At 40.7% G+C, this 26,237-nt stretch overlaps 1 protein-coding gene across 6 annotated transcripts in view; it reads right to left on the bottom strand.

Moving 5' to 3' along the window:
• The window catches only part of LOC118365068 (sodium/calcium exchanger 1-like), a 53,837-nt gene extending 28,413 nt beyond the window's left edge, over positions 1-25,424 (bottom strand). For all 6 annotated transcript variants that reach the window (XM_035746978.2, XM_035746979.2, XM_035746981.2 and 3 more), the window contains exons 1-2: positions 25,270-25,424; positions 5,703-7,555 (exon numbers count right to left, since the gene is read on the bottom strand). In XM_035746978.2, the coding sequence (XP_035602871.1) occupies positions 5,703-7,516 (1,814 nt within the window). In that variant the 5' untranslated portion in view covers positions 7,517-7,555; positions 25,270-25,424. The remainder of the gene's footprint in view (positions 1-5,702; positions 7,556-25,269) is intronic.
• Between the last annotated feature and the right edge of the window lie 813 nt (positions 25,425-26,237).

Here is a 26,237-nt window from a genome sequence, read left to right as displayed (position 1 = left end):
ATTGAGTGCTAAAGAATAGCTTAGCAAAGCTACTATTATAAGAACATGAACAGTCATACTAAATGAGACCAAACCAAATAGAAAAGGTTATCCTTTTCCGCAGTCCGTCTCTCATTGGAGAGAGGAGCAGGCAGACCAATAAGTTGCCTTCCCTACCATGAATTTAATTTGTTTTTCCCACCTCACATTAATTTTCTATTTCTGGCCCTGCTATAAATCAAATCAAATTTTATTGGTCGCATACACGTCGCATACAGCAGATGTTATTGCAGCTGTAGCGAAATGCTTGTGCTTCTAGCTCCGACAGTGCAGTAATATCTAACAAATTACACAACATATACCCAATACACACAAATCTAAGTAGCAATGAATTAAGACTATATACATATGGACGAGCGATGTCAGAGCGGAACAGACTAAGATACAGTAGAACAGTATATTATACCGTATATACTGTACATATGAGATGAGTAATGCAAGATATGTAAACATTATTAAGTGACTAAGATACCGTAGAATAGTATAGAATACAGTATATACATATGAGATGAGTAAGAGCCTTATGCCAGTGATCTTGTAAGAATACAGCTCATGAAGTGAGGGAGGCTTATTAAATAATAATAATTTTGTGGGTGCTTATTTGTCCTATTTCACTCATGTACACATGTGTATTAATAAACATGTCTGATTTGGAAATTGCATTTCCCAACTCCAGCTGAGTAACCCCTCTGAGAGTGGGGTCATGGCCAGGGTCTGCCAATATCAAAGGTGACTCTCAAGCAATTAGGGTTAAGTGCCTTGCTCAAGGGCACATTGACAGATTTTTCAGCAGGTTGACATTTATTGTCATGAAACTTGCCCTGTAGGCAGATCTGAGCAACTTCTGCTAGATAGGCCAGCTGTAAAGTCAAAATTGGGTATATGGTAAAATGGTAGTCAGTTTGCATTGCTATTTGCTGCCTCACAAAATATACAATGCAGCTCACTGAAAGTTTTTCCTTGTCCTTTATTCCTGCTACTGCTACTGTAAAGCATGGAAAATGTAATTTAGTTCATGCGGTCTCAGAATTTAAATTGATTTACAAAGAGACGTGGGTTCCCCTATCTGCAGTGTACATTTACATTTACATTTAAGTCATTTAGTGTACATAATGTTAAGTATCCCTCTTGGGGTGGGAAGAAGTTCTATGGTATTACATCAGCAAAGCTACTAAAAAAAGTCTAAATAATCCTACAATTCGTCATTTGTCACTGTTTTTCTTACAGCTATTCATAACCTATAGACTATACCCTTGTGAGTACACAAATGTAACTTCATAGAGAGGTAGCCGAGTGTTCCTAAGGGGCTGAGATGCAGAATATAACAATGCTGTTTCTGACTATCGGGCATGTGTGTCCTATATTGAGTGTCTTTCCACTAAAATAAATGTATTTTGCTAAGATATGGTATGTTTATTTCATGGCATCTTCATTGATGAGCTTACTTGAGTAGCAGCCAGGGTCGTCAGTGTGATCGGTTTTTGCACCAAGTATACAATAGGACACAACGCTAAGAGAATCCGTCAGCACAGATGAGATGGGCATAATGAGTTATCAAACTGTGGATGTCTCTTCATCTCCCCCTCACCATTTGTAAGTAACATGCCTGCCATTATCTGCTCCCAGTCTCTGTGTCTCAGCCAATTAGAGGCCCGACAAACATTTCACCTGCAGAAAAATAAGACACAAATATGTCCATCACCCCTGAAGCGCTTAGCTCCCCCAAAATGTGGACATATGCACTGCAATGACCAACCCCCTCAAAAACATCCAAAGGCTGCAAGGGAAAATGTGAGGCGTATATAGACAGAGGTTGAGTCAGTGGAGTTGGCAAGTTTTTGTGTGTCCTCCTCCCTCTTCCTCCCAGGCCTGGGTTTGGATAGTATTTGATATCGTTCAAATACTTTAAGCATTTGCTTGAGCCTGCACCAGGCAAGCTTAATCAAGCACAGCTTGAAGTAATTTGAAAGATTTCAAACATGATTTGAACACTTGGTCTTCTTGCTCCTCTATGGTCCAAAGTGCCATGGTCTCCTGCCTCGGTCTGTCGCTTGTCTGATGAAGCGGTGGTGACAGCCCCGCTGTCATGCAGCCCAAGGCAACACATCACTCCCCCAGCCATGTGATCCACAGGCCATAGCTTCCCGTGGGCCGCACGGGAAGCTATGCTAGCCCTGGATCATGACAGTGGTCTACTGAGCTTATAAGGATAGAGGAGCACGAGGTCTGTCCTCATGTGAGAGCAGGCCAGAGACGAGAGGGCAAAATTAGCATAGGCAAAGAAAACGATTTAATTAGTTGTTTAAAATAGTACCTCCTCCTAAAGCCCAAAGTAATCCCCTGTCAAGTTTCATGCTTGTCAATGTGTGTAGTCAATGCAAAGCCATTAATTTCACTACATGTAGGCAGCGAAGTTAATAACATCTACATTACCAGAGGGCGGGTCTTGTCAAAATAAAAAAAGGCATGGTTGAACCATCATTCTCTACGGTTGAGGGCAGCAGATATGATCTTGTCTGATAAGGACAGTCGGATACAAAGGACACATTCTGGCTATAATAAATTGTGATGTAAAATGATGTCGTGTTTATTCAGTAGAGTTAAGTACAGCGGACCAAACCCAATTTTTGGAGAAAAGATCCAGTCGAAATATTACTGAAATGGGTACTTTGTAGAACATTGTTCGTTTGATATTTCAAAGGTCGCTGAAAGGTCCTTGGCGGAGTACCTGGTGCTAATTCTTAAAAACCTATACTGGCTCAGTCAGGAGCTAAGCCCTTATTACACATTAATGTCCACCAATATCATCACAACAACTAACACTTGTTCCTACCAGCAAAACAAAAGAACATGATCCTGACCGTGTAGTTTCTTGTAACGATATAACTAGATCGTCTTTGACTATTCAACCACCCTTATCTGGATACGGGACACAGCAGGGTTGAGTGTAACCAGGCCTCTTGCTTCAGTGACAAATGGAATTACCATCAATCACATTCTGTCTGTAGCGTAAGTGAATGATTTGTGCAGAAACATAAATAAGTGTTTACATTGCAATGGACATTGCATGCATCTTAAAATAGGTTTAGAATTAACTTGCAACTGCATCCTCTCAAATGTGTCAATGTCAACGCTAATACATTTTCCAAATGAAAACTTAAGAACTGACTCCCCAACCGAGACGGCTGCCGTGTCTATATATGGTACTGTTTCTCTATGCAAAGCTTGCTGAGCTGATTTACATTGCTCACTTCAAAGCAATCTGTTTGCCTCTGTATAAATGTGTGGATGTCTTAACTTAAAACAAGCACAGAGCCTTTTCCATTTCAACACGTTGGTGCTATCCTCAAACTGGCAATGTTAATCCTCTATGGAATACATTTGTTGTCATTATATCCCCCACCCCACAATCCATGGAAAATGTCTGGCCCAACTGCTATTCCAGGTATGTACAGTATACCTGACCATATCAGTATATCATTCACGGGAGTTTCAGTTTGAAGAGGGGAGTGATAAAAGTGTTGCTGGATTTCCCACTAAAAAAGGCAAAAAGGCCTTACTCACATTCTATTCTGGTGGTTTTCTATAAAAATATCTTTAAGAAATGGCTTTCTTCTTGCCACTCTTCCATAAAGGCCAGATTTGTGCAATATACGACTGATTGTTGTCCTATGGACAGAGTCTCCCACCTCAGCTGTAGATCTCTGCAGTTCATCCAGAGTGATCATGGGCCTCTTGGCTGCATCTCTGATCAGTCTTCTCCTTGTATGAGCTAAAAGTTTAGAGGGACGGCCAGGTCTTGGTAGATTTGCAGTGGTCTGATACTCCTTCCATTTCAATATTATCGCTTGCACAGTGCTCCTTGGGATGTTTAAAGCTTGAGAAATCTTTTTGTATCCAAATCCGGCTTTAAACTTCTTCACAACAGTATCTCGGACCTGCCTGGTGTGTTCCCTGTTCTTCATGATGCTCTCTGCGCTTTTAACAGACCTCTGAGACTATCACAGTGCAGGTGCATTTATACGGAGACTTGATTACACACAGGTGGATTGTATTTATCATCATTAGTCATTTAGGTCAACATTGGATCATTCAGAGATCCTCACTGAACTTCTGGAGAGAGTTTGCTGCACTGAAAGTAAAGGGGCTGAATAATTTTGCACGCCCAATTTTTCAGTTTTTGATTTGTTAAAAAAGTTTGAAATATCCAATAAATGTCGTTCCACTTCATGATTGTGTCCCACTTGTTGTTGATTCTTCACAAAAAAAGACAGTTTTATATCTTTATGTTTGAAGCCTGAAATGTGGCAAAAGGTCGCAAAGTTCAAGGGGGCTGAATACTTTCGCACGGCACTGTATCTCTCTGGAACCTATAATGTACTAAAATTAGTTTAGTCCCTTTTGGGAGCTCTTCATAAATAGTAACCGTTTGCCCGATAACTGTTTAGAGTCCATTATATATTTTGATACACCTGTTATATTGATATTATTTATCTTTATCAGGATGGTATTCCAGTGTTCTTACATCGCATACACAAAATGATCAGCCAAAGAACAGCTGCTGCCTCTGGGCTCCAACATATTCCATACCTAATCTAATCACGCAAACATGCTAACGCATCATTAGCATCAGAATGATAATTTCTTGAAGTTGTTGTCTCTCTTTTGTCCAGCACCAGTGAGTTATCAAGTCCCGTCTTCAGTGAGACACGGTATTTGGTACACTTGAATACTCTCAATTGTACAGTATGTTCTATGTTGAAGCACTGCAGGTCATAAAATATCCAAGGGGTGTGAGCGAAAGTGGATGAGAAATTGCAGAAAAACCCCTTTAACTGAAATGAAATCATTCAAGCCAGTTCTGCAATACTACAGTCCACAGTATCTCTACATGTGGTATGCAAAACAGTAATTGGTAGATTTGTAGACAGGGGCTAGTCAGGCAGTCAAATGAATGCTCACATGAATGATTAAAACAACAAGGGCAGTGAGGGCAAAGCTGAGAGAAAAAAAACATAACACAGTGAAGCAGAAAGTAAGTAGTAAGTGGAAAGAGAGATACATGTAGGAACTTAAGACAGGATTCCTTCTTGAACCCCAGAGACACTTACATCCCCTGAGAAAATGGAATCTAAGATAATAGATTAAAACAATAACTGGAATGGAATGCACATTGAAATGAATGGAATCTAATGACCCGGCCATACAAGGTAAAAACCCACTGTTTCAAAACTGGTTGAATCAACTTTGTTTCCACGTCATAAACAAAAAAATTACATTGAATCAATGTGGAAAACTGATTGGATTTGAAAAAGTCATCAACGTATTGGAATTTCATTTTCTTTTTCACCCAAATCCAATGACATGATGACATCATTTGTTGATTTCACATTGAATTCAGAATTGTTTGACAAGTAAACAAAGTGTAAAAAAATATATAGGTTGAACTGACGTCTATGCTTAGTGATAGGCGACAACAATACGCTCTTTTCTTTATGAGACAGAAAGTCACTTCTGTGGGACATAGTAGAAACAGGGACATTGACTTTACTAAGACATAACAGTTGTCAAATTGAACTTCAATGTGCTGTTGGCCACACCTCATTTACATGACAACAATATAAACATGACAATGTAATGTTAATAGCGAGTGTGTAACTTACAAAATCTCATCGTTCTGGAATTCCAGCGCTCCGTGCGTATCTTCAAAGTCTTCTCCCCCTCCTTTTGCTGTACCCTCCATGGTCTTGTAGGGTACAACCACTAGACCCCGCGCTCCTGAGGTACGAAGAACCTTTACTTCCATCATGCCGATACTTTCGCTTATGGTCATTACCGGTTCTTCAAAAGTAAAGATCCCGGCATGGTCATCGTCAAAGATAGTCACGGTGGCTGAGCAGGGTAGGCCAAGGCCCGCCAAAGTGTCCAAGTGATTAGCCCTTGGTTGTACGTAGCCAGTGCCCTCTGATATGACCTTCACGTTGCTAAGGTGGACCAGAAAATGCTCATCCTCCTCAAAGATGTCATCGTCAATGATGTCTATCCGGATCTCCTTCTCAGTCTCACCGGGGTTGAACACCACAACGCCCTCAGTGAACTGGTAGTCCGATCCGGCATTGGCTGTGCCGTCTTCTGTACGGTATTCCACTGAAACAGTGTTAGTCAAGTCCCCACCAAGGCGTACTACATTCAAGGCCACTGTACCGCAGTTCTCCAAGCACTGGTATGTACCGGGGTCAAAAAAGACCTTTGACGAAAAGTCATTCTCAGAAACTTCGGAGCGGATCTCGTACGCACCAACAGCTTTTCTGGCTTGGTCTGCTGCATGCTTCTTCAGTACGTTCCCTGCTCCCGTCATGATCCTGGTAGCCTGGCATCGGTAGAAGGCGCGACTCTTTTGCTGCTGTGTCAATACCTGGTAGTTGGCCAGTTCTATCAGCTGCTCCGTCTCCTTCTCTGGATGCTTCTGCTTCAGTTCCTTCAGGATCCGGACCATTTCCCTTCTGGCCTCCTCCTCATCCAGGTCCTTCTCATCGAAACCCATCGCTCCGTCCATGAAGCTCTCTGAGTTGAGCATTTTCCCGTCCATTTCAATGTCCATCTTTGAAGGTATTTGCGCCTCCCCTTCCGTCTCAATGATCACCCCTCTTCGTTTCCCTGTGCGGTAGCGTTTGTACATGTACTTATAGACAAGAAGTCTGCGATCCGCGACGTAAGCCATCCCAACACACAATGGGAAGAAGAACAGTGTGACAAGGCCCTCCCACACCTGTACGATGCCCGGAGAGATGACAGCCAAGATGAGATAAAGCCAGGTGTACGCGAATATACTCCAGGTGGCGGTAACAAAAAATACCCTCAAATGTTTGACTTTCCGGTGCTCTCCATCAGGAATGACAGAAACACAGAATCCAATGATAACGAACATGTTGAAGGCAGCACTACCAACGATTGTGTTCGGGCCCAGATCACCTGCGTCAAAGTTGTGACCGCACACCTCAACGACGGACAGTAGGATTTCCGGGGCTGAGGAACCCAGGGCCATAAGGGTCAGGTTGGACACCGTCTCATTCCATATACGCACAGTGGTTGTCACTTTTTCACCATTTGGTTTCTTGATGGTGATCTCCCTCTCTTGTGATGTAATTACCTCGATGGACGCCATGAAGCGATCCGCAATGATAGAGACTCCCAGGAACATGTAAAACAAGGCCACGAAGTAAACTGTGGCTCTTGCCAGTTTATCACCAAAAGATGGGTTCTCTGGTAACCATATGGGCAGAATGACACCCACTTTGCATTCAGTATCCACTGAATCACACTTCTTATTAGTTTGGTTGCCAATGGAAGAGTTTGTTCCGAGGCTTGGGTTTGAATTCCCAGCTGTAACAAATTTAATTTCAGATGAGAAAACTGCCAACAACACTGTGAGTTGAAGAGCACAGAAGAGGAAAGATGATGTCCCAGTTCGTCTCATGATTCTGATGAGGTGTTATGCTCCAACTCTTCCTTTCACCTATGCAAAAAATAAAAGGGATTGATGAGAACAGAACTACCAAAAACTGTACAAATTTGAGAAATGACAAATTACAGAAAGAGAAATATCAATATTCCTAACTCCAGTGTTTCCCTAAGTTACAGTAGATATAAAGCAACATCCCCCAGAGCCGCCTCCAATGCACACATCACACATTTAATATTGAAGCTTTGTCACATATGAGGGCGCTTCAGGTGTCCTCTGGGCTACCAAGTTAGGAGGTGGGACCTGTCTAACCTAGTAGGGTAAACACTTCCTAAATAATTTCTAGAAAATAACACTGGTTTCACCAGACAACCACACAAGCGTACCACACACTTCTCTCTCTGATTATGTGTTTGTCACGTATCACTGGAACTGTGTCATTATGCACACCTGGTCCCCATTCCCACTGATTGTAATTGTATAAATGTGTCCTTTGGTTCACGATTGGGCTGTCGGTTATTGTTCGTTCGTTGTGTGAGTACCTGTGCTGTGCTGTGCTGTGCTGTGCTGTGCTGTGCTGTGCTGTGCTGTGCTGTGCTGTGCTGTGCTGTGCTGTGCTGTGCTGTTTTGGCTTTCATGCCGCTTGTATTGCGCAGATGATTACGGCTCTTTAGAATAATTGTGTGCGTGTATGTTACGGGTCTCATCCTGGTGTATTTCTTCGAGGTACTCCGCTTTTTCGTTTGGGTTTCAACCCTGTGTTTTGTATACGTGTTTGTTTGGTCTTCGTCCCCGTGCCTTTAGATGGCCCGCTGTAATTTGGGTGAAGTAAAAAAAACTATTAAGCATTCATGCGCCTGTCTCCCGATCCCTTTATACAAATGTGACAGTGTCTTAGAGAGTGATCACTTGCATTGTATCATTTGAATAACTGGTTTAGATGGCAAAATGGCACCAATGATTACATTTCTCCATACAATATTTACTACGTCCTCTAGACATACTGCCATGAAAAACTACAATATTTGAAAAATATGTTGCAATGAAATACACTTTGCAACTTCGATTTAATGCAATAAAAATGTCACCTACTTTGCTTGAGAACCAAAATGTGTGCATTTAGCCTACGAGATAGTTAGGGCCAGTTCCAGTCATAACCCACTGCGCACAAACGTCAGTTCATTACATTACACTACATTTTAGTCATTTAGCAGACGCTCTTATCCAGAGTGACTTACAGATTTTTCACCTAGTCAGCTCGGGGATTCAAACCAATTCAACGTCTAGTTTTGATTTACTTATTTTTTTGTGTTACTCAGTTGGGGTCTCAATTTACTATTGAGAGTAAGAATAGTAGAATACACCAGGTGCAATTTCGAAATTTGGTGGTGCATCAGCAGTTTTTCTCTTGTTATGTCAGTCACTAACAGTCTCTCAGCAAAATATTTTTAGATTGACAGTTAGTCTAGCTAGCCATTTAAACTTTTAGTAATCATGCAGAATCCTGACCGGGCACACAGCGCACATGTCCAAGGGCCCTGACCTCCACATTGATTTTGTCAGTCATTCTCCCTCCGATATCATATTAACATTGCAAATTCATTACAATAGAATTGCAGAATTGTAGAATTGCAGAGAACTGCTTTAAAACATTTTCAATACGCCCCCATGACAAAATGTGAATTGCAGGAAATTAACTTAAAAAAACAAATTTTCTCCACCAAGAGGGGGGTCACTAAAGTGTTTGCCCGAAGTGCCCCCCCCCCAAACCAAATCTTGCTTAGGGCCCCCAGAAGGCTAGAGCTGGCTAAAGCTGGCGATAGAAAGATGTCTTTCATAGTCTTATCTTTCTTTACATAGGCTATTCTTTTTTGAAAGGCTAGACCACATTTGTCCTAATTACATGATTCTCATTTGCAACATGAAATCACAAAGATACAGTATCAGCAATCTAGTCTGCAATTTACATCCATGCACATGTTCTTTACAGGTAGGATTTAAAGTCAACTAGCCGATAAAGTAGCCTACAAAAATGCGTAACATTTCAAGTGATAGTAGTTGCCCAAACTGCTAGCCTACCGTTTTAATCCACGTAATGGGGAACGGAATTGATAAACTACTGAGAAATTATTTGAGGCTGAAAAAGGAAACAGAAATCCTTGAGAAATCCTCAATTTCCAACCCTTGATAAAACAATGACGTAAATTGTGACATCGTCAATAAATCTTGAGTTGTTGTATAGGTAAACCGTTTGTTCCAAAAAAATACAAATGTTCTGCCACAGTATAGATAGCCGATTAGAGACGATCATGGGCTCTCAGCGCACGCTTCCTCGGGACTGCTCTCTTTCACTCACTCTCTTGCTCTTTCACTCACTCTCTTGCTCTGTCCCACCCTCTCTCATTTCTCATCCTGGTTTTAATGTCCATGCTCTAATCTCTCAAGTGATGCAACAATGTTTTTTTTGACGCTGATGCAAAGCAACGGGGGAATTCATTTCCATATATTGTTTGATTTGCTTTCTTGAGAAAAAATAATACATTTATTCTAAGTTTATTTTAGGAATAGTTTCATTCTATCTAACCAAAACTTGAACATGAATCATGTTTGAACAAATCAGTATCGTTTCTTCATGTCATGTATTTTAGAAGCATTTACTTGTGGAAACTACATTATTGGGACAATATTAATATACAGGGGGGTTCGAGGTTAATGCAACCTACGCCTAATGCAAACCTAGATATGCTCCATTTTGTTTAGCCATAATGCTATATAATTATTTTTTTAAAATCCTTTATACAAAAAATATTTAAATCCAACTTCAAAGATAGACAGGATTCATGCCTAATGTTTTTTTTTACCCATTTGGACATGACAGGAGTCTGATCTCAAGCTATGTATTGTGTTTACAGAGAAACTCAGATGCAACCTGGACTCAGAGGTAGACAAAACATACTAAACGAAAATACAATATGATATGTTACATTTGGTATGGTATGTATTCATTTGTGGATGTCCATCATCTATTTTGTATGATATGGAACAAATTGCAATTCATACAGTATGTTAAGAATTTGCAATAGGTACGATACGTTACAATTTCCAATTTGTTGTGGCTAACGTTAGCTAGGTGGCTAACACTAACTATTCTAGGGGTTAAGGTTATGGTTAACGTTAAGGTTAGGGTTAGGAGTTAGTAGGGATGTAACGATTAACCAATAAGCATAAAATATTTAAGATATGAGTGCATTGGTTTGCAGGACCCCAAACCGATCTAAATGTAGCATGCATCGGTCAGAAAATCAATTCAAACAGTACAAATCACTGGTGAACTTTTTTGTTGTTCCTCAAATTACTTTCTTTCAACCTTCCAAAAATATGCGTCCTTTCCTTCAGTGTCGAACTAAGCATGTAATTATGTTGACAGTCATTGATCTACAAGGCCTTTTGCATGCTGAACAACCCCAGGCAATATCAGTAACCTACTATATTCAAACTGAGGGCTGTGCACAGCTTCATGTGCTGACCAACTAGAGGTAGGCCTATTTCTGATCTGGCACATATATGCGTGTCAACTTAGGCATTCAAATGTTTGTAAAATGGCTTGCACATTATTAGGCTTTATTAGTTGAGTGACAACCAATATAATTTGGTAGGTTATTTTTATCAAATGCACTGTGGAAATGGTGTTTTACCAGCCTAAGCTACAACTCTCATCTGGCTATAGGTAGGCTATATGCTGATCGGGGCTAACATTAGATTTTATTTCCATTGTTCGTTGTTCACCATCAGCAACAGTTTTGGTCATTTTGCTTGAAACAATCAGTATATGTGATTATTTTTTAGATATACAGGGGAAATGAGCTAATTTCATAACAAAGACAGCAATCACTACCTGCTGCAATCACTGCATGGTCGAAGCAGGAGGAGAAGAGATGCTCCTAGTCCTTCAAAACTTCCAAACGGTCTAAATCATTAAATTATGAGACGGGGGTGAAATCTAAAGTTATGCTATGTATTTATTGACTATTTAATTGCTAATTGTTTTAGAAAAATATTGATACAATACTAGCTCTTAACACTTTGAATCTGCAAAAATGAGAAATGAATTACTGGGTGACGGTGAGTTCAGATCAAAAGCTAGCATTGCCCCCCTCCCCATTACTGATAATGGAGTAGTAGATGCCTAGTTTCCATTATAGCTCAGTTTAAGTGTCCACACACACACACACACACACACACACACACACACACACACACACACACACACACACACACACACACACACACACACACACACACACACACTTACACATTTCAGCTCAGAGGCCCAGCATATGAACAGCAGATTTGAATTAAGAATGGAAAATGTATGTGTTTATGCAACAAATATTAGTGCATCGGTTTGCATCGAACCGAATCGCATTGATTAGTTCCTCTAATCAAACGAAATCTCACTGAATACTTTCAAACAAAAATGTTGCGTTTCTGTATCATATCGGAGCCCATGTATCGAATCGTCTTGAAAGGGAAAGATTCACACCCTAGGAGTTAAGGGGGTTGGGGGAAGGGTTAGCTAACATTCTAAGTAGTTGCAATGTAGCTAAAAATGAGTAAGTATCTCACTGTCAACTCTGTTTATTTTCAGCAAACTTAACGTGTAAATATTTGTGTGAACATAACAACATTCAACAACTGAGACATAATCTGAACAAGTTCCACAGACATGTGACTGACAGAAATTGAATAATGTATCCCTGAACAAAGGGGGGGGGGTCAAAATCAAAAGTAACAGTCAGTATCTGGTGTGGCCACCAGCTGCATTATGTACTGCAGTGCATCTCCTCCTCATGGACTGCACCAGATTGGCCAGTTCTTTCTGTGAGCTGTTACCCCACTCTTCCACCAAGGCACCTGCAAGTTCCCGGACATTTCTGGGGAGAATGGCACTAGCCCTCACACTCCGATCCAACAGGTCCCCGACGTGCTCAATGGGATTGAGATTCAGGCTCTTCGCTGGCCATGGCAGAACACTGACATTACTGTCTTGCAGGAAATAACGCACAGAACGAGCAGTATGGCTGGTGGCATTGTCATGCTGGAGGGTCATGTCAGGATGCGCCTGCAGGAAGGGTACCACATAAGGGAGGAGGATGTCTTTCCTGTAACGCACAGTGTTGAGATTGCCTGCAATGAGAACAAGCTCAGTCCGATGATGCATTGACACACCGCCCCAGATCATGACGGACCCTCCACCTCCAAATCGATCCCACTCCAGAAGACAGAACTCAGGGGGAACGCTCATTCCTTCGATGATAAACGCAAATCCGACCGCAACTCGTCAGTGAAGAGCACTTTTTGTCAGTCTTGTCTGGTCCAGCGACGGTGGGTTTGTGTCCATAGGCAATGTTGTAGCCGGTGATGGTGAGAACTTGCCTTTTACAACAGGCCTACAAGCCCTCAGTCCAGCCTCTTTCAGCCTATTGCGGACAGTCTGAGCACTGATGGAGGGATTGTGTATTCCTGATGTAACTGCGGAAGTTGTTTTTGCCATCCTTTACCTGTTCCGCAGGTGTGATGTTTGGATGTACTGAACCTGTTCAGGTGTTTTTACACGTAGTCTGCCACTGGGAGGACAATCAGCTGTCCGTCATGTCTCCCTGTTGCGCTGTCTTAGGCATCTCACATTACGGACATAGCAAATTATTGCCCTGGTCACATCTGCAGTCCTCATGCCTCTTTGCAGCATTCCTAAGGCATGTGGTCCTTCTGTAGCTCAGTTGGTAGAGCATGGCGCTTGTAACGCCAGGGTTGTGGGTTCGATCCCCGGGACCACCCATACGTAGAATGTATGCACACATGACTGTAAGTCGCTTTGGATAAAAGCGTCTGCTAAATGGCATATATTATTATTATGTTCACGCAGATGAGCAGGGACCCTGGGCATCTTTCTTTTGGTGTTTTTCAGAGTCAGTAGAAAGGCCTCTTTCGTGTCCTAAGTTTTCAAAAGTGTGACCTTAATTGTCTGTAAGCTGTTTGTGTCTTAACGACCATTTCACTGGTGCATGTTCATTAGTTGTTTATGGTTCATTGAACAAGCATGGAAAATAGTGTTTAAACCCTTTTCAATGAAGATCTGTGAAGTTATTTCGATTTTTACCAAATATCTTTGAAAGACAGGGTCCTGAAAAAGGGACATTTTTTTTTGCTGAGTTTAGTTACAAAGTTCATAATTAGCAAAAATGACAAAGTTGTCCATGATGGGATTTGAACATGCAACATTTGGGTTGCTAGACATTTGCATTATTCTTCTTATCAAACTGAATCACACCGAATAATTTCAAATTAAAATGTATAATTCCTGTACAGTATCGAGGCCCATGTATCTAGATATTTATCAAATTGTCTTGAAAGGGAAAGATGCATATCTCAAAGAGTTAGCTTAAGGGTTAGGGGAAGGGTTAGCTAACATGCTAAGTAGTTACAAAGTAGCTAAAAAGTAGCAAGTAGTTGCAAAGTTGCTAACTTTTGTGTTGCTAGATGTTCGTGGTATACACCTACCTATCCACCCTGACCAACCCCCCTCTTTTCATTTAACCTTCTGTGTTATGTAACCCTACCATACATAATATATGACACTCATTTGAGTGTCCCTGATTTTTGTTTACTATGTTACGTCTAGTCTATGAGACCAGCCTGTCAGATAAGCTGAGGTCAGTTATAACTCACTAAAGAAAAGAGTTTGCTGCTCCTGCATGTAACATTGAGTCACTGAAATGTCAGGACAAGTTACCCAACGCTGAGCTCTCTGACATCTTTTGTCTCCCCTTGTTAACTCCCTCTATCTCCAGGCCTCCGGTAGAAGGCTATCTTAGCAGCCGACAGATATGAATAATATGTCAGAGGATGCTGCAATAGTCACTCTATGAATTAGCCTATGCTGCTCCAAATGCAGTACACACCACAGTGACTAGCCTATGCAGAGTCACCAGAAAACGCTAACATTCGGTTTTCAGGGATACAGTATTTTCAACCTAACTTCCGTTTCCCCTGGAAAACGGAAGTGGGAACTCCAATCTCAGGCATCGTTCTATGCCTACTACATTTGGTTACACAGTGACTACTTTTCATTATTTTAAGCTTTAACTTTGAAATCAATTCACCTTAACGGAGAGGCGAGAGCGGTTCCATCAAAGTTTCATCGAATGCGCGGTGCGTGATTTTGTTTCCTTTTGAAACAATGTAGATGCGTGTCCCTTGGCAGAGACACAGCATGCAGATGAACCTGACTCCATTCTGAGTCAGTGGAGTTTTAATGATACTGGGAAACTTACTCCCCAAATAACTTCATCCGAGGGAGAGTTGGGGTGAACTCACAGTTGAGTCCGTCATGTTTTTGCTCTTGGCTCACACAGACTGGACACACTTTACTTGAATGTCAGTCAGTTAGTCATTCGTGTTTTTACTATCAGTTATCTTGGCTTACAGGGTTATTTTGACTTACATGCACTTGGCCAGACTTTGCTTGTACTCCCTCAGTCCTTAAACAATCCTTTGCATCGTCGCACAACACATAGTAAGTGAAAGATGATGTTAAAATATTTTTTATTGAACACACAAGAATGGTGTATAGGTATTTTGTAGAAAAGACAAGTATACAATTCTTATCTAAACATAAAAGAGCAGACAGAAACAAAAATACCCAGAGTTCTAAGTACAAAGTAAATAATACAAAATAAGACATACAGAACAAGGACAGGTAAACAGAAAGAGGGCAGATGTCACCTCCTTCTTATCCCCATACCCCTCCATCCATCAAATCTGTCGTTCTGCCCCTGAACAAGGCAGTTAACCCACTGTTCCCCGGTAGGCCATCATTGTAAATAGAATTTGCTCTTAACTGACTTACCTAGTTAAATAAATATGAAATAAATACAATAAAAAAACAACACTCCCAGGATGATCAGAAGCGGATCTGGGTCAATTGAAATACATTCCGGAGTTCTAAATTGAGCAGCTGCTGAAAAATGAGCTCCTGTATATATTGAGATTTAAATGTTTTTTAGAGTGAAGTACATCGAAAAAATCAAGAGAAAACTGCAAGACTCAATAGAAGACAAAACAAGGAACAAACCAAAAAAGACAGGCTTTTGAAAAATTAACTATTTTTCATAAAATTGTACAGTTATCTTAGCTAGCTGAATTGCTAGCAGAATTGTTTACTTGTTGCTAAGCAGTTGCTAGGGACTCTCCTGGAAGAAGCTAGCTAGCTTACAAAGAATAACAACAAAAAATATCTAGTTAACAGAAGAAAGGAAGACAAAATAAGGACAAAAGAAGGACAGAAGAAAAGGAAAAGAAAGAGGACAACAAAGTGAAACAGTCAGCACTTCTATTGCAACTTCGTATTTCGTCGTCCTAACATAGTCTACACTGCTATCTGCCCAGCAGCTAGCCAGCTAGCAAACGTCCACCGTCTACCGAATAGCAGCACTGTAGAAACTATTACACTCAACTGAACGACTTGATTAGTGTAGTGTTAGCTAGCTACATAGTTGTCTTTGCTGTCTTCGTATCCAAGATAATTGTGTAGTTTAGAGCGTGTAGTCTTAGAGTGATTATCTTAATTTACCGAGGTTAGCTAGCCAGCTATTTGTCGTCCTTAACATAGGAGACACTGCTAGCTAGCCAACAGCTAGCCAACGTCTACTGAATAGAACTTCCGCACTCAACAACCCGGTCACATTCCGCTTCGCTCCACAGGTAGTATCACATTTTCATTTCATTTCATTACAGCACAACGGTTTGATTTGTTTGATTGTAGCTAGCTACATAGCTAGCTACATAGCCGTCTGTGTATCAAAGATAATTGTGTAGTCTAGAGCGATTTTCTAGGTTAGCTAGCCAGCTATTGTCGTTCTTTTAACGCAACGTAACGTAATCAACACTGCTAGCTAGCCAGCTAGCCCCCGATTAGCAGCACTGTAGAAACTATTACACTCAACGGAACGACTTGATTAGTGTAGTGTCAACAACGCAGCCACTGCCAGCTAGTCTACAAAGTCAACAACGCAGCCACTGCCAGCTAGCCTACTTCAGCAGTACTGTATCATTTTAATCATTTTAGTCAATAAGATTCTTGCTACGTAAGCTTAACTTTCTGAACATTCGAGACGTGTCACTTGTCATTCCAATCTCCTTGCATTAGCGTAGCCTCTTCTGTAGCCTGTCAACTATGTGTCTGTCTATCCCTGTTATCTCCTCTCTGCACAGACCATACAAACGCTCCACACCGCGTGGCCGCGGCCACCCTAATCTGGTGGTCCCAGCGCGCACGACCCACGTGGAGTTCCAGGTCTCCGGTAGCCTCTGGAACTTCCCAGTGTCCCAATGGTGGAACAAACTCCCTCACGACGCCAGGACAGCGGAGTCAATCACCACCTTCCGGAGACACCTGAAACCCCACCTCTTTAAGGAATACCTAGGATAGGATAAAGTAATCCTTCTCACACCCCCCTTAAAAGATTTAGATGCACTATTGTAAAGTGGCTGTTCCACTGGATGTCATAAGGTGAATGCACCAATTTGTAAGTCGCTCTGGATAAGAGCGTCTGCTAAATGACTTAAATGTAAATGTAAAGTCTCCAAAACTTCAGAGAAGATCCCAAAAATTCCACACCAATAACCATGCAAGTCAGAGCATAGGGCAAAGCAGTGGAGTAGTGTACCCTGCGCAGCATGACATTCATCACACATAGGGGATGTATTAGAAAATATCCTATGCAGCTTAGTTTTGGAATAGTGTAATCTGTGTAATACCTTGAATTGTACGAGACAATATCTGAGTTAATGGAGCATGTGTGGATATACTCCAAGCTATCTTCCCAGTCTGCCACAGAAATGTCAGTCCCTAGCTCTTCCTCCCATTTTGCCTTAATGGCATTGTAGAAGGTGTGCTAACAGATTGAAAAGCGTCACATATGACGGACGTGCGTCATCCAGCAGAAACGTAACATCGCAGTGGTTAGCGGCCCAATAGTACAATATAACATTTGGGAAAGACAATCCATCTTGGATTTACAGAGGTGTTTTTTACTTATCCTCTGTGTTTTATAATCCTGGATGGATAATTGAGTCCAGTTGTTTATAAAAGGACTTAGCGATGAATACTGGGATGTTCTGGAATAGGTAAAGCAGTTGTAGGAGGAAGACCATTTTAATGGCATTAATTCTCCCGAGCAAAGAAATTGGGAGAGTTCTCCAAAATGGTATGTTTGCCTTGAGTTTTTGCATCATTTTTGGACATTTTCTTTAAATAGTGAGGAGTATTGTTTGGTAACTACAATTCCTAGATAGGTACATTTTTCTGAAGATAACTTAAATGGTTCTAAAAAGTTCTAACCAAGAGGTGTTTTGCAACCGTATGGGCATTAATTCACTCTTGTTCAAATGTATTCTGTATCCCGAAAAGGTACCAAACAAATGAATCAAATCAAGAATAGCTGGAATACTAGATTGTGGTTCTGTTTCATAGAGGATAATGTAATCTGCGTATAGAGAAATCATATTTAGAGTATCTTTATTATAGCCGTGTATTGCTGTATGAGATCTGATTGGCGATAGCGCGCAACCTTGCCTTGTCCCTCTATAAAGGTTAAATCGGGGCGACAATGATTGGTTCGTCAGTATTCTCGCACAGGGGTTGCTATTTAAAAGTTGGATCCATTTTATGAACTCATCTCCAATATTACATTTCTGTAGGACCTTGAAAAGATAGGACTACTCAACCTTTTCGGCGTCAAGTGATATAACGGCAAGGTCCAAGTTGGGTAAACTCTGAGAATACGTAATGTTGAAGACGCGCCTGAGATTGAAGAATGAGTTTCTGTTCGGGATAAAGCTGGTCTGGTCTGAATGGACCAATTTGCCCACTAAAGTGCTAAGCCTGTTAGCCAGAGATTTTGCAAAAATCCTTTGGTCTGTATTAAGGAGAGATGTTGGTCTGTATGACCATCTTCTGGATCTTTACCCTTTTTATGTATAACTGTAATAAACACCTCATCCAAAGTAGGTGGGAGAGCTCCACCCTCATTGGCCCGAACAAATATTTTGTGCAGGTAGGGAGAGAGCATGTTGCTGAATTTCCTGAATTCACCAGGAAATCCATCTGGGCCGAGGGTATTGCCACTCTTTAGAGATGTAATTGTTTCTTGAATTTCTCCAAGAGATATTTCCTTATTCAGAATGTTGCAATCTTTGTGGTTCAGGGCAGGGAGATTAGTCTTCTTTAAAAGTTTTTGCATAATTAAGGGTTAGGATCTCTATTAGATGTATATAGAGTCTTGTAAATCTGACAGAATCTGTCATTGATGTCCTTGGGGAAGAGAGTAATTCCCCAGTTGCAGATTTAACAGTGTGAATCATTCGGTAACTCAGTTTTTTGAAGTTGTCAGTTTCAGAAGTGTGTAAAGCCCTGAAAGAAATGTATTTTAAAAAAAAAAACCTGTCCCTGATGAACTAGACCCTTGCTTCCTACACCTAGCTGCAGACATGATTGCTCCCCCTTAACATGTATTTTTAACCTCACGTTTGTTATGGAAATCTGCTTTTGTACTGCCTCTCCTGAAAGGTGGAGAACCTTTGCTACTTGACAACTATCGACCCATATCAAAATTGTCTGTACTGTCAAAGGTACTGGAGTCGTTAGTTAGTAGGCGGCTAAAGGTCTACTTCCAAGAAAACAACATCTTAAATGGAATGCAATCAGGTTTTAGGTCTGGCCACAGGACTGTTTCAGCAACATTGAAGGTTTTAATGACAACCACTGTGCTCTTGATAAGAAGTTACATTGTGTGTCTGTTTTTATTGATTTGTCAAAGGCTTTTGACACCGTGGACCACGCTGTGTTCGTGCAAAGGTTAAAATGTTGTGGAATTACTGGTCATGCTCTAGATTGATTTTTAATGGCTGATGGTTGTAAATCTGAGTCCATAGAGGTGTGCTCAGGTGTTCCTTAAGGTTCTATTTTGGGCCCACTGTTGTTAATTTTGTATATCAACAACATTGGGGGATCTTATTAAAACAGCGGTTGTTGATTTTTATGCAGATGATACTGTATTTTATTCAAGTGGTAGTAGTTTATCTTTAGCTTTTGAAAATGCCCAAAGAGCATTTAACATCATACAATAGAATCTGTATGATTTAAAGCTGATTCTAAATTCGGGTAAAACAAAATGCATGGTATTTTTAAATGCCAGGCATGATACAAATCATGTCATTGCTACATTGGCTGGACATACTATAGAGCAAGTTAAAGTGTACAAATATTTGTGTGTGTGTGTGTGTTGATGATAAGCTGAGCTTCACTGTGCATGTAGAGAACTTGATAAGGAAGCTCAAGCTGAAAATGTAATTTTATTACCGTTATAAGGCTTGTTTTTCTTTTGAGGCCAGGAAGGAGCTGGTACGATGTGCATTACTGTCGGTTTTAGATTTTAGTGATGTGATATATATATGCAGGCCTCAGCCACTACCCTGAGAGCACTTGATTCAGTGTTTCATGCAGCCCTCAGGTTCATTACAAATCAGAAACGTCTAACACATCATTGTGATCTCTACAGCGCTGTTGGCTGGTCGTCATTGACCTTGCGTAGGCTTAAACACTGGTATACACTGATTTATGAGGCCATATTGGGTAAAATGCCAGTTTATCTCCCCTCTTTTTAGTCAGGTCAGTAAATAAACATAAATTACAGTTCCATTCTGATTTGCTTCTAACAGTACCAAAAATGAGAAATTAGAATAGGACATGGTAGAAATAGTTTTAGTTACTTAGCTCCGTGGTCCTGGAATTCTGTCATGAACATTTGAAAATGTGATGATCTAGTTTCGTTGGTGGAGTTGATCGATGTCTATATCATAGAGTGTAATTGTTTTTAGGCCAGCTGTTTTTAGTCAAGATGTTTGTGTTTTTAATGTACAATGTTTTTTTTTTAACTGTATGTGTGTTTATAGTTTTCTTTAATGTTGTGTTAGTGTATGTAAGTTGTTTTGTCTGAAACGTTGTTTCCCCTGCTGCTATTGGACCAGGTCTTTCTTGGAAAAGAGATGTTATCTCAATGAGAAAAAACCCATATAAATAAAGGTAAAATAAAAAAGTAATTTGTGTGGTTTGTCACCAAACTCAAAATATTTTTGCTTGGCAGAGAGAAAAGATTTAGCAATTTCAGCTGAGAGAATCTGATTATATTCACATTTTGAAGCTGTCATTTGTTTAATGTTTCTCCATAGATGGTGTGAGGAGCTGAGGATTCAACCTCCAGACCAACTAGTTTGATACGATGTCACCCAATCTCAGGTAGTAGGTGAGTGGACTGTGGTCAGAGATTATAATATCATGATACCTCGCATTACAGGTGTAAGGGAGTAATTTCGCATCAACCAAAAAGTAGTCAATTTGGGTAGAAACATTGTGAACATGAGAGTAAAGGAGTATTCCCTGCCCGTTGGGTTACCAATCCCCCATATATCAAATAAGTTTGAATTTTTTATGTAGGTATTCAAGAATTTGCTTGAATAGGAGGTAGGGGTATGTCGGGTAGAGGATCTATCCAAATATTGGTCTAGCACACAATTAAGGTCCCCCTCTCCAATGACCAGGTTAGTATGGGAGATATCTGGAATCAGGGCAAAGACTCTTTTGAAAAAATGTGGGCTCATACATTTTTGGCCCATAGATATTCAGTAGAGCTACAGAAGTAGAATGGATCTTTCCTATTACGATCACATAACAACCCTCTTTAGAAGGCCAGCATCCCGGAATTGCCTCTTCACTGTTGACGTTCAGACTGGTGTATTGCGGGTACTATTTAATGGAGCTGCCAGTTGAGGACGTGTGAGGCATCTGTTTCTCATACTATACACTCTAATGTACTTGTCATCTTGCCTAGTTGTATACCGGGGCCTCCCACTCCTCTTTCTGGTTAGAGCCAGTTTGTGCTGTTCTGTGAAGGGCGTAGTGCACAAAGTTGTACGAGATCTATATAGTTTCATGTCAATTTCTCGCACTTCATTTCTCAGAACAAGAATAGACTCACGAGTTTCAGAAGAAAGTCCTTTGTCTCTGGCCATTTTGAGCCTGTAATCGAACCCACATGCTGATGCTCAACTAGTCTAGATACTCAACTAGTCTAAAGAAGGGCATGTTTATTGCTTCTTTAATCAGGAACAACCGTTTTGCAAAATGGTTTTCTAATGATCAATTAGCCTTTTAAAATGATAAATGTGGATTGCATAACACAACCTGCCATTGGAACACAGGATTGATGGTTGCTGATAATGTGCCTCTGTACGCCTATGTAGATAGTCCATTAAATATCAGCCATTTACAGCTACAATAGTCATTTATAACATTAACAATGTCTACACTGTATTTCTGATCAATTTGATGTTATGTTAATGGCACAAAAAATGTTTTCTTTCAAGGACATTTCGTGTGACCCCAAACTTTTGAACGGTAGTGTACACATACACAATAATAATAATAATAAAATGCTAAGAGAAAAAATTAAGTACAAATAATAATTCTATGTACACACAGCTACACATATATACACAAACACCACAGGAGGCTGGTGGGAACCTAATGGGGAGAACGGGCCCGCGGCAATGACCGAAGCACAAAACACCAACATGATATCCAGGTGTCTGATGCCACCCCATCTGACCCGGCCCAGCCATCACCACCATCAAGGAGAAACAAATATTCTCACCAGAAGGAGGGGCAATTCTGAGTCTGGCAGGGAAGAGCAAGGCTGGGGGAAGATGGAGTTTGCAGAGTTTGGTCATGACATCCCTCTAGTCGGCGCAATGCTTTGCCACATCGGGCGCGTAATCATCATAGACACGGAAGGGATGTCTTTCATGTAACAGGTTACTCTTCATTCAGCCTCACGCAGGTTAGGAAGGTTATGACGTCTGGACCGGCCCTCTAGGTCGACCACTTTCACAGAAAGCATCTGCACACTATCCTGCAAGGACGTGCATAGCTTCTTTAACTCGTCGATCCTACCAGCGTTGAATTCAGAAGCCTTCTCAAAGTCCACAATACTCTGGCCCTGCGAAGCAACCGTTCAAATGGTGCTCTCGATGTTGGTGACCAGTTCAGCAATAGTAGCCTTAAAATCCCGGATAAGTTCTGAAAGTGTCACATTATTGCCTTCTGCCATGTCTGTCTCGTTGTTTGGTGGGCCTCCGATGAGGATTTATTGTCCTTTAGTTGCCTATTACTCGGCATGTTCACATAAGAAGTTACAATATTGTATTAGAAAGAGACTAATGTTGTAAAAAGTGCTGTAAAGTAGGTTAAGTTAGATTGTTTCACAAAAAAGTTGCGAGAGCCTCTCTCAAACACGGCCGTTCACTCCAACATGCTAGCTCTGCCCCAACCATAAGTGAAAAATGTGATAAGCAGTCACGATATCTAAAGTAGGTATTGATATCATAGGAATGTAAGCTTTCAAGGCTAGCTTGCTGCATATAACTGAATGTAAGTTATGTTCAGAGGGTACAGTGTACACATTTGTAATTCCAAGTATGGATTGGGATCAGAAATCAGTCCCATAGCATTTCTCCACAACATCTCATTTTTGTGTGTGCACTTATTGATTGATGGGATGATCCACTAAACTACTTTGGGGCTGGTGTCTGTAAAATGTTACTGCAGACAATTAGCCAAATGATTATACATCTGCTCAAAAATCATAATCACAGGCCATGGGCTGCAACACTTTTATTTATCCCTTTTTTAAAACAAAATTACAATGCAATATTGTTGATTCTCTGTATTTTCAAGTATTGTGGTGGCAGCATTATGTTATGCGTATGCTTGGCACCAGCAGGGACTGGGGAGTTTAGAGGAAAACCCGCCGTGGTCTTTGAAAACCTAACCCTGGGACAGAGTTTTATTTTCAGCAGCACAATTTCAGCTAAACTTTTAATGCCAAAAACACACCAGAATGTCTTTCCAAGAGGTGTTTGTGAATGGTCCAGTCTCGGTGCTGATTTAAATCTGTTTGAAAATCAGAGATAAGATTTGAATACTGTTGACTGTCAATGATTCCCACCCAATTTACTGAGCTTGAGCAATTTGAACAAAATCAATTGATATTCAGTGCATTCGGAAAGTATTCAGACCCGTTGACTTTTTCCACACTGTGAAATGTATTAAATCATTTTTTTCCCCTCATCTACACACAATTTCTTTGACCTTATGGCTTGTTTTTGCTCTGACAACTGTGGAACCTTATATAGACAGGTGTGTGCCTTTCCAAATCATGTACAATCAATTGAATTGACCACAGGTGGACACCAATGAAGTTGTAGAAACATCTCAAGGATGGTCAAGCTCAATTTCAAAGTCGCAGGGCAAAGGGTCTGAATACTTAAGTAAATCATCTATGAAACGGTTTTTCGCTTTGTCATTATGGGGTATTGTGTGTAGATTGATGAGGATTTTTTTGTATTTAATCCATTTTTAGATAGGACTGATGTAACAAAATGTGGAAAAAGTAAAGGCGTCTGAATACTTTCCGAATGCCCAGTATGTTGCCCTAAGAGTTATCCAAGGTTGTTCGAACCTAGTTCAAAATGATTCACAGCTGTAATGGCTGCCAAAGGTTCTTCCACCAAAAGGGATGTGAAGACATAAGCAGTCAACGCATCTTAATAATGAATACAATAATCTAGGACATTTTCAAACATTTTTCTTCCATTTTGAACCTTGTGAGTAGGTTGTGCAGATCGATAGGAACAACATCTAATTGAAACCTTAGATTTAAATTTAAGGCAGCAAAAATGTGAAGACTGTGCAAGGGGTGTGTACACTTTCAGCGATTGTATATTCATGTTCTCCTTGTTTTTGTCATATCCAGAGTATAGGCCGCACAGTGACATATTCAGCCATTCTCATGCAGTACATTACGATAGATAATAAAAAAAACTGGGAGGACAATAGTGTAGCATCAGGGTATGTCTGTTAACTGCATGCCATTTTAATGTTATATGTTATCTGGGAGACATTAACTAACATTTTGGTTCGAAAATGCTAATATTAACTGTTGGTGGCAGTCAAAAGTTCAACCAAACCAAAGTGTCCATAATCTGCATTCTGGGTAATGGAGCAAATATATATTTGTAATTTGGGAGAACTATCTCTTTAGAAGTCATACAAATGTATGTCTTGCATTTATTTTTTGTTTGTGTAATTATTTGTGTTCTAACTTTACCACTCCTATCCAGTGCATGAGCTGCATCAGTTAATTAGCTCTGAATCAAGATTTATCTGACCCCCTTTGCCTGAAAGTCCAATTTCTCACTGAATGTAGAGGACTTTTGTTCAGGTGCTTATGTCATCAATTGGATTAAAAGGCTGAAAATCAAAAACAACCTCTATGGTATGGTTTGCTAATGTAATATTTGAATCTCCCATGGTCCATGTTATAAACGGAATTAAGAAAATCATTCAAAAACGTAGAATTGAGGACACATGATGATTCCTCATCTGCTAGTCTACTGCACCATCATTCTTTCCAAGGTGAAGGACTTTCATGGAAGTCCAACCACCCATGCACCTCACACACAGTCAAAAAACCAAAGCCAAACATCTCACCATGTTTAAGAAACTCTTGGTGACAATTGGTGACAAACACATTTCAAATTCGTCAAAGATGAACATGCTGACCAGCCAAACACAAACCTCTCTTACTCACCTCTGTTAGTCCCAATGGAGCTGTGAAAAAGACGTACTGCCTAGCGGGAAGAACAGCGTGCAATAACCACTCTGAATTGAACAGAAACAGACATTGTTCTGCGGATGCCCGGTCCCAAGGAGTCTCTCTAAACATGGGCTGCATAGCTGGGCTGGCTGCTGCTTATCGTCCTCCTCAGCCCGATCCATGGCCATACAAGGACTCTGCTGATGGAGCTTGTCACTCTGGGCTTCTGGAGTAGGCCGGCTATCTGGCAGCTCCTTGTCGCCACCGACACATGGGAGATAAAGGGTTTGGAGTGTTTGGATGGTGGGTACCTTTTAGGCAACATTGAAACCTCCCCCACCACCAATGAAGGAATGTGGTGGATAAGTGGTTCCCTCCAGGGTGATTTTCAACTGTTTCCAGGCCCTTTGACCGTGGAGGTGGTATATGGATATCTCAAAAAATGCTCTTGAAGTCCTTATTATGAATCCAGGGGATGGGTGGATGAGAGGTGAAAAAAGGGGATGTTCTTAGTGTTTCAGTTCTCCCCAATGTGTTTGTCAAAGTAACAAGGTTTCGATATGTTTGGAAGCGTTGTAACTCAAAAATGTGAACTATAGGGGTCCGTTGTTTCATTTCCTATCACTTGCAAACTTTATTGAATGTCTGTGTGTGTGTTCAGCCCTTTTACACATTGGTTCACAGTGTGTGACAGACAACATGGATCACATCATTTTACTCTCTTGTGACACTGTACAGCACGTGAACATTAGTTTCAAAGTTATGACCACTTGCTGCCAAATACATTTGGATTCATAATAAACCAGAAGCATTTCAAGAGCCATTTCAATATAGCTTATGTTCCTCCCTTTTCAAGTGTGAAGCCAACAAACTCCCTATCAAAACTGAGGGTGAGAGCAAGGCAGTGATTATTTGAAGAAGATAGCACACCCACTTGATATCTGTCTTTGTCATGAGCACAC

Source organism: Oncorhynchus keta, chromosome 32, assembly GCF_023373465.1.
Source record: "Oncorhynchus keta strain PuntledgeMale-10-30-2019 chromosome 32, Oket_V2, whole genome shotgun sequence".
Lineage (NCBI taxonomy): Eukaryota > Metazoa > Chordata > Actinopteri > Salmoniformes > Salmonidae > Oncorhynchus > Oncorhynchus keta.
This window is presented reverse-complemented; position numbering and strand designations above follow the sequence as displayed.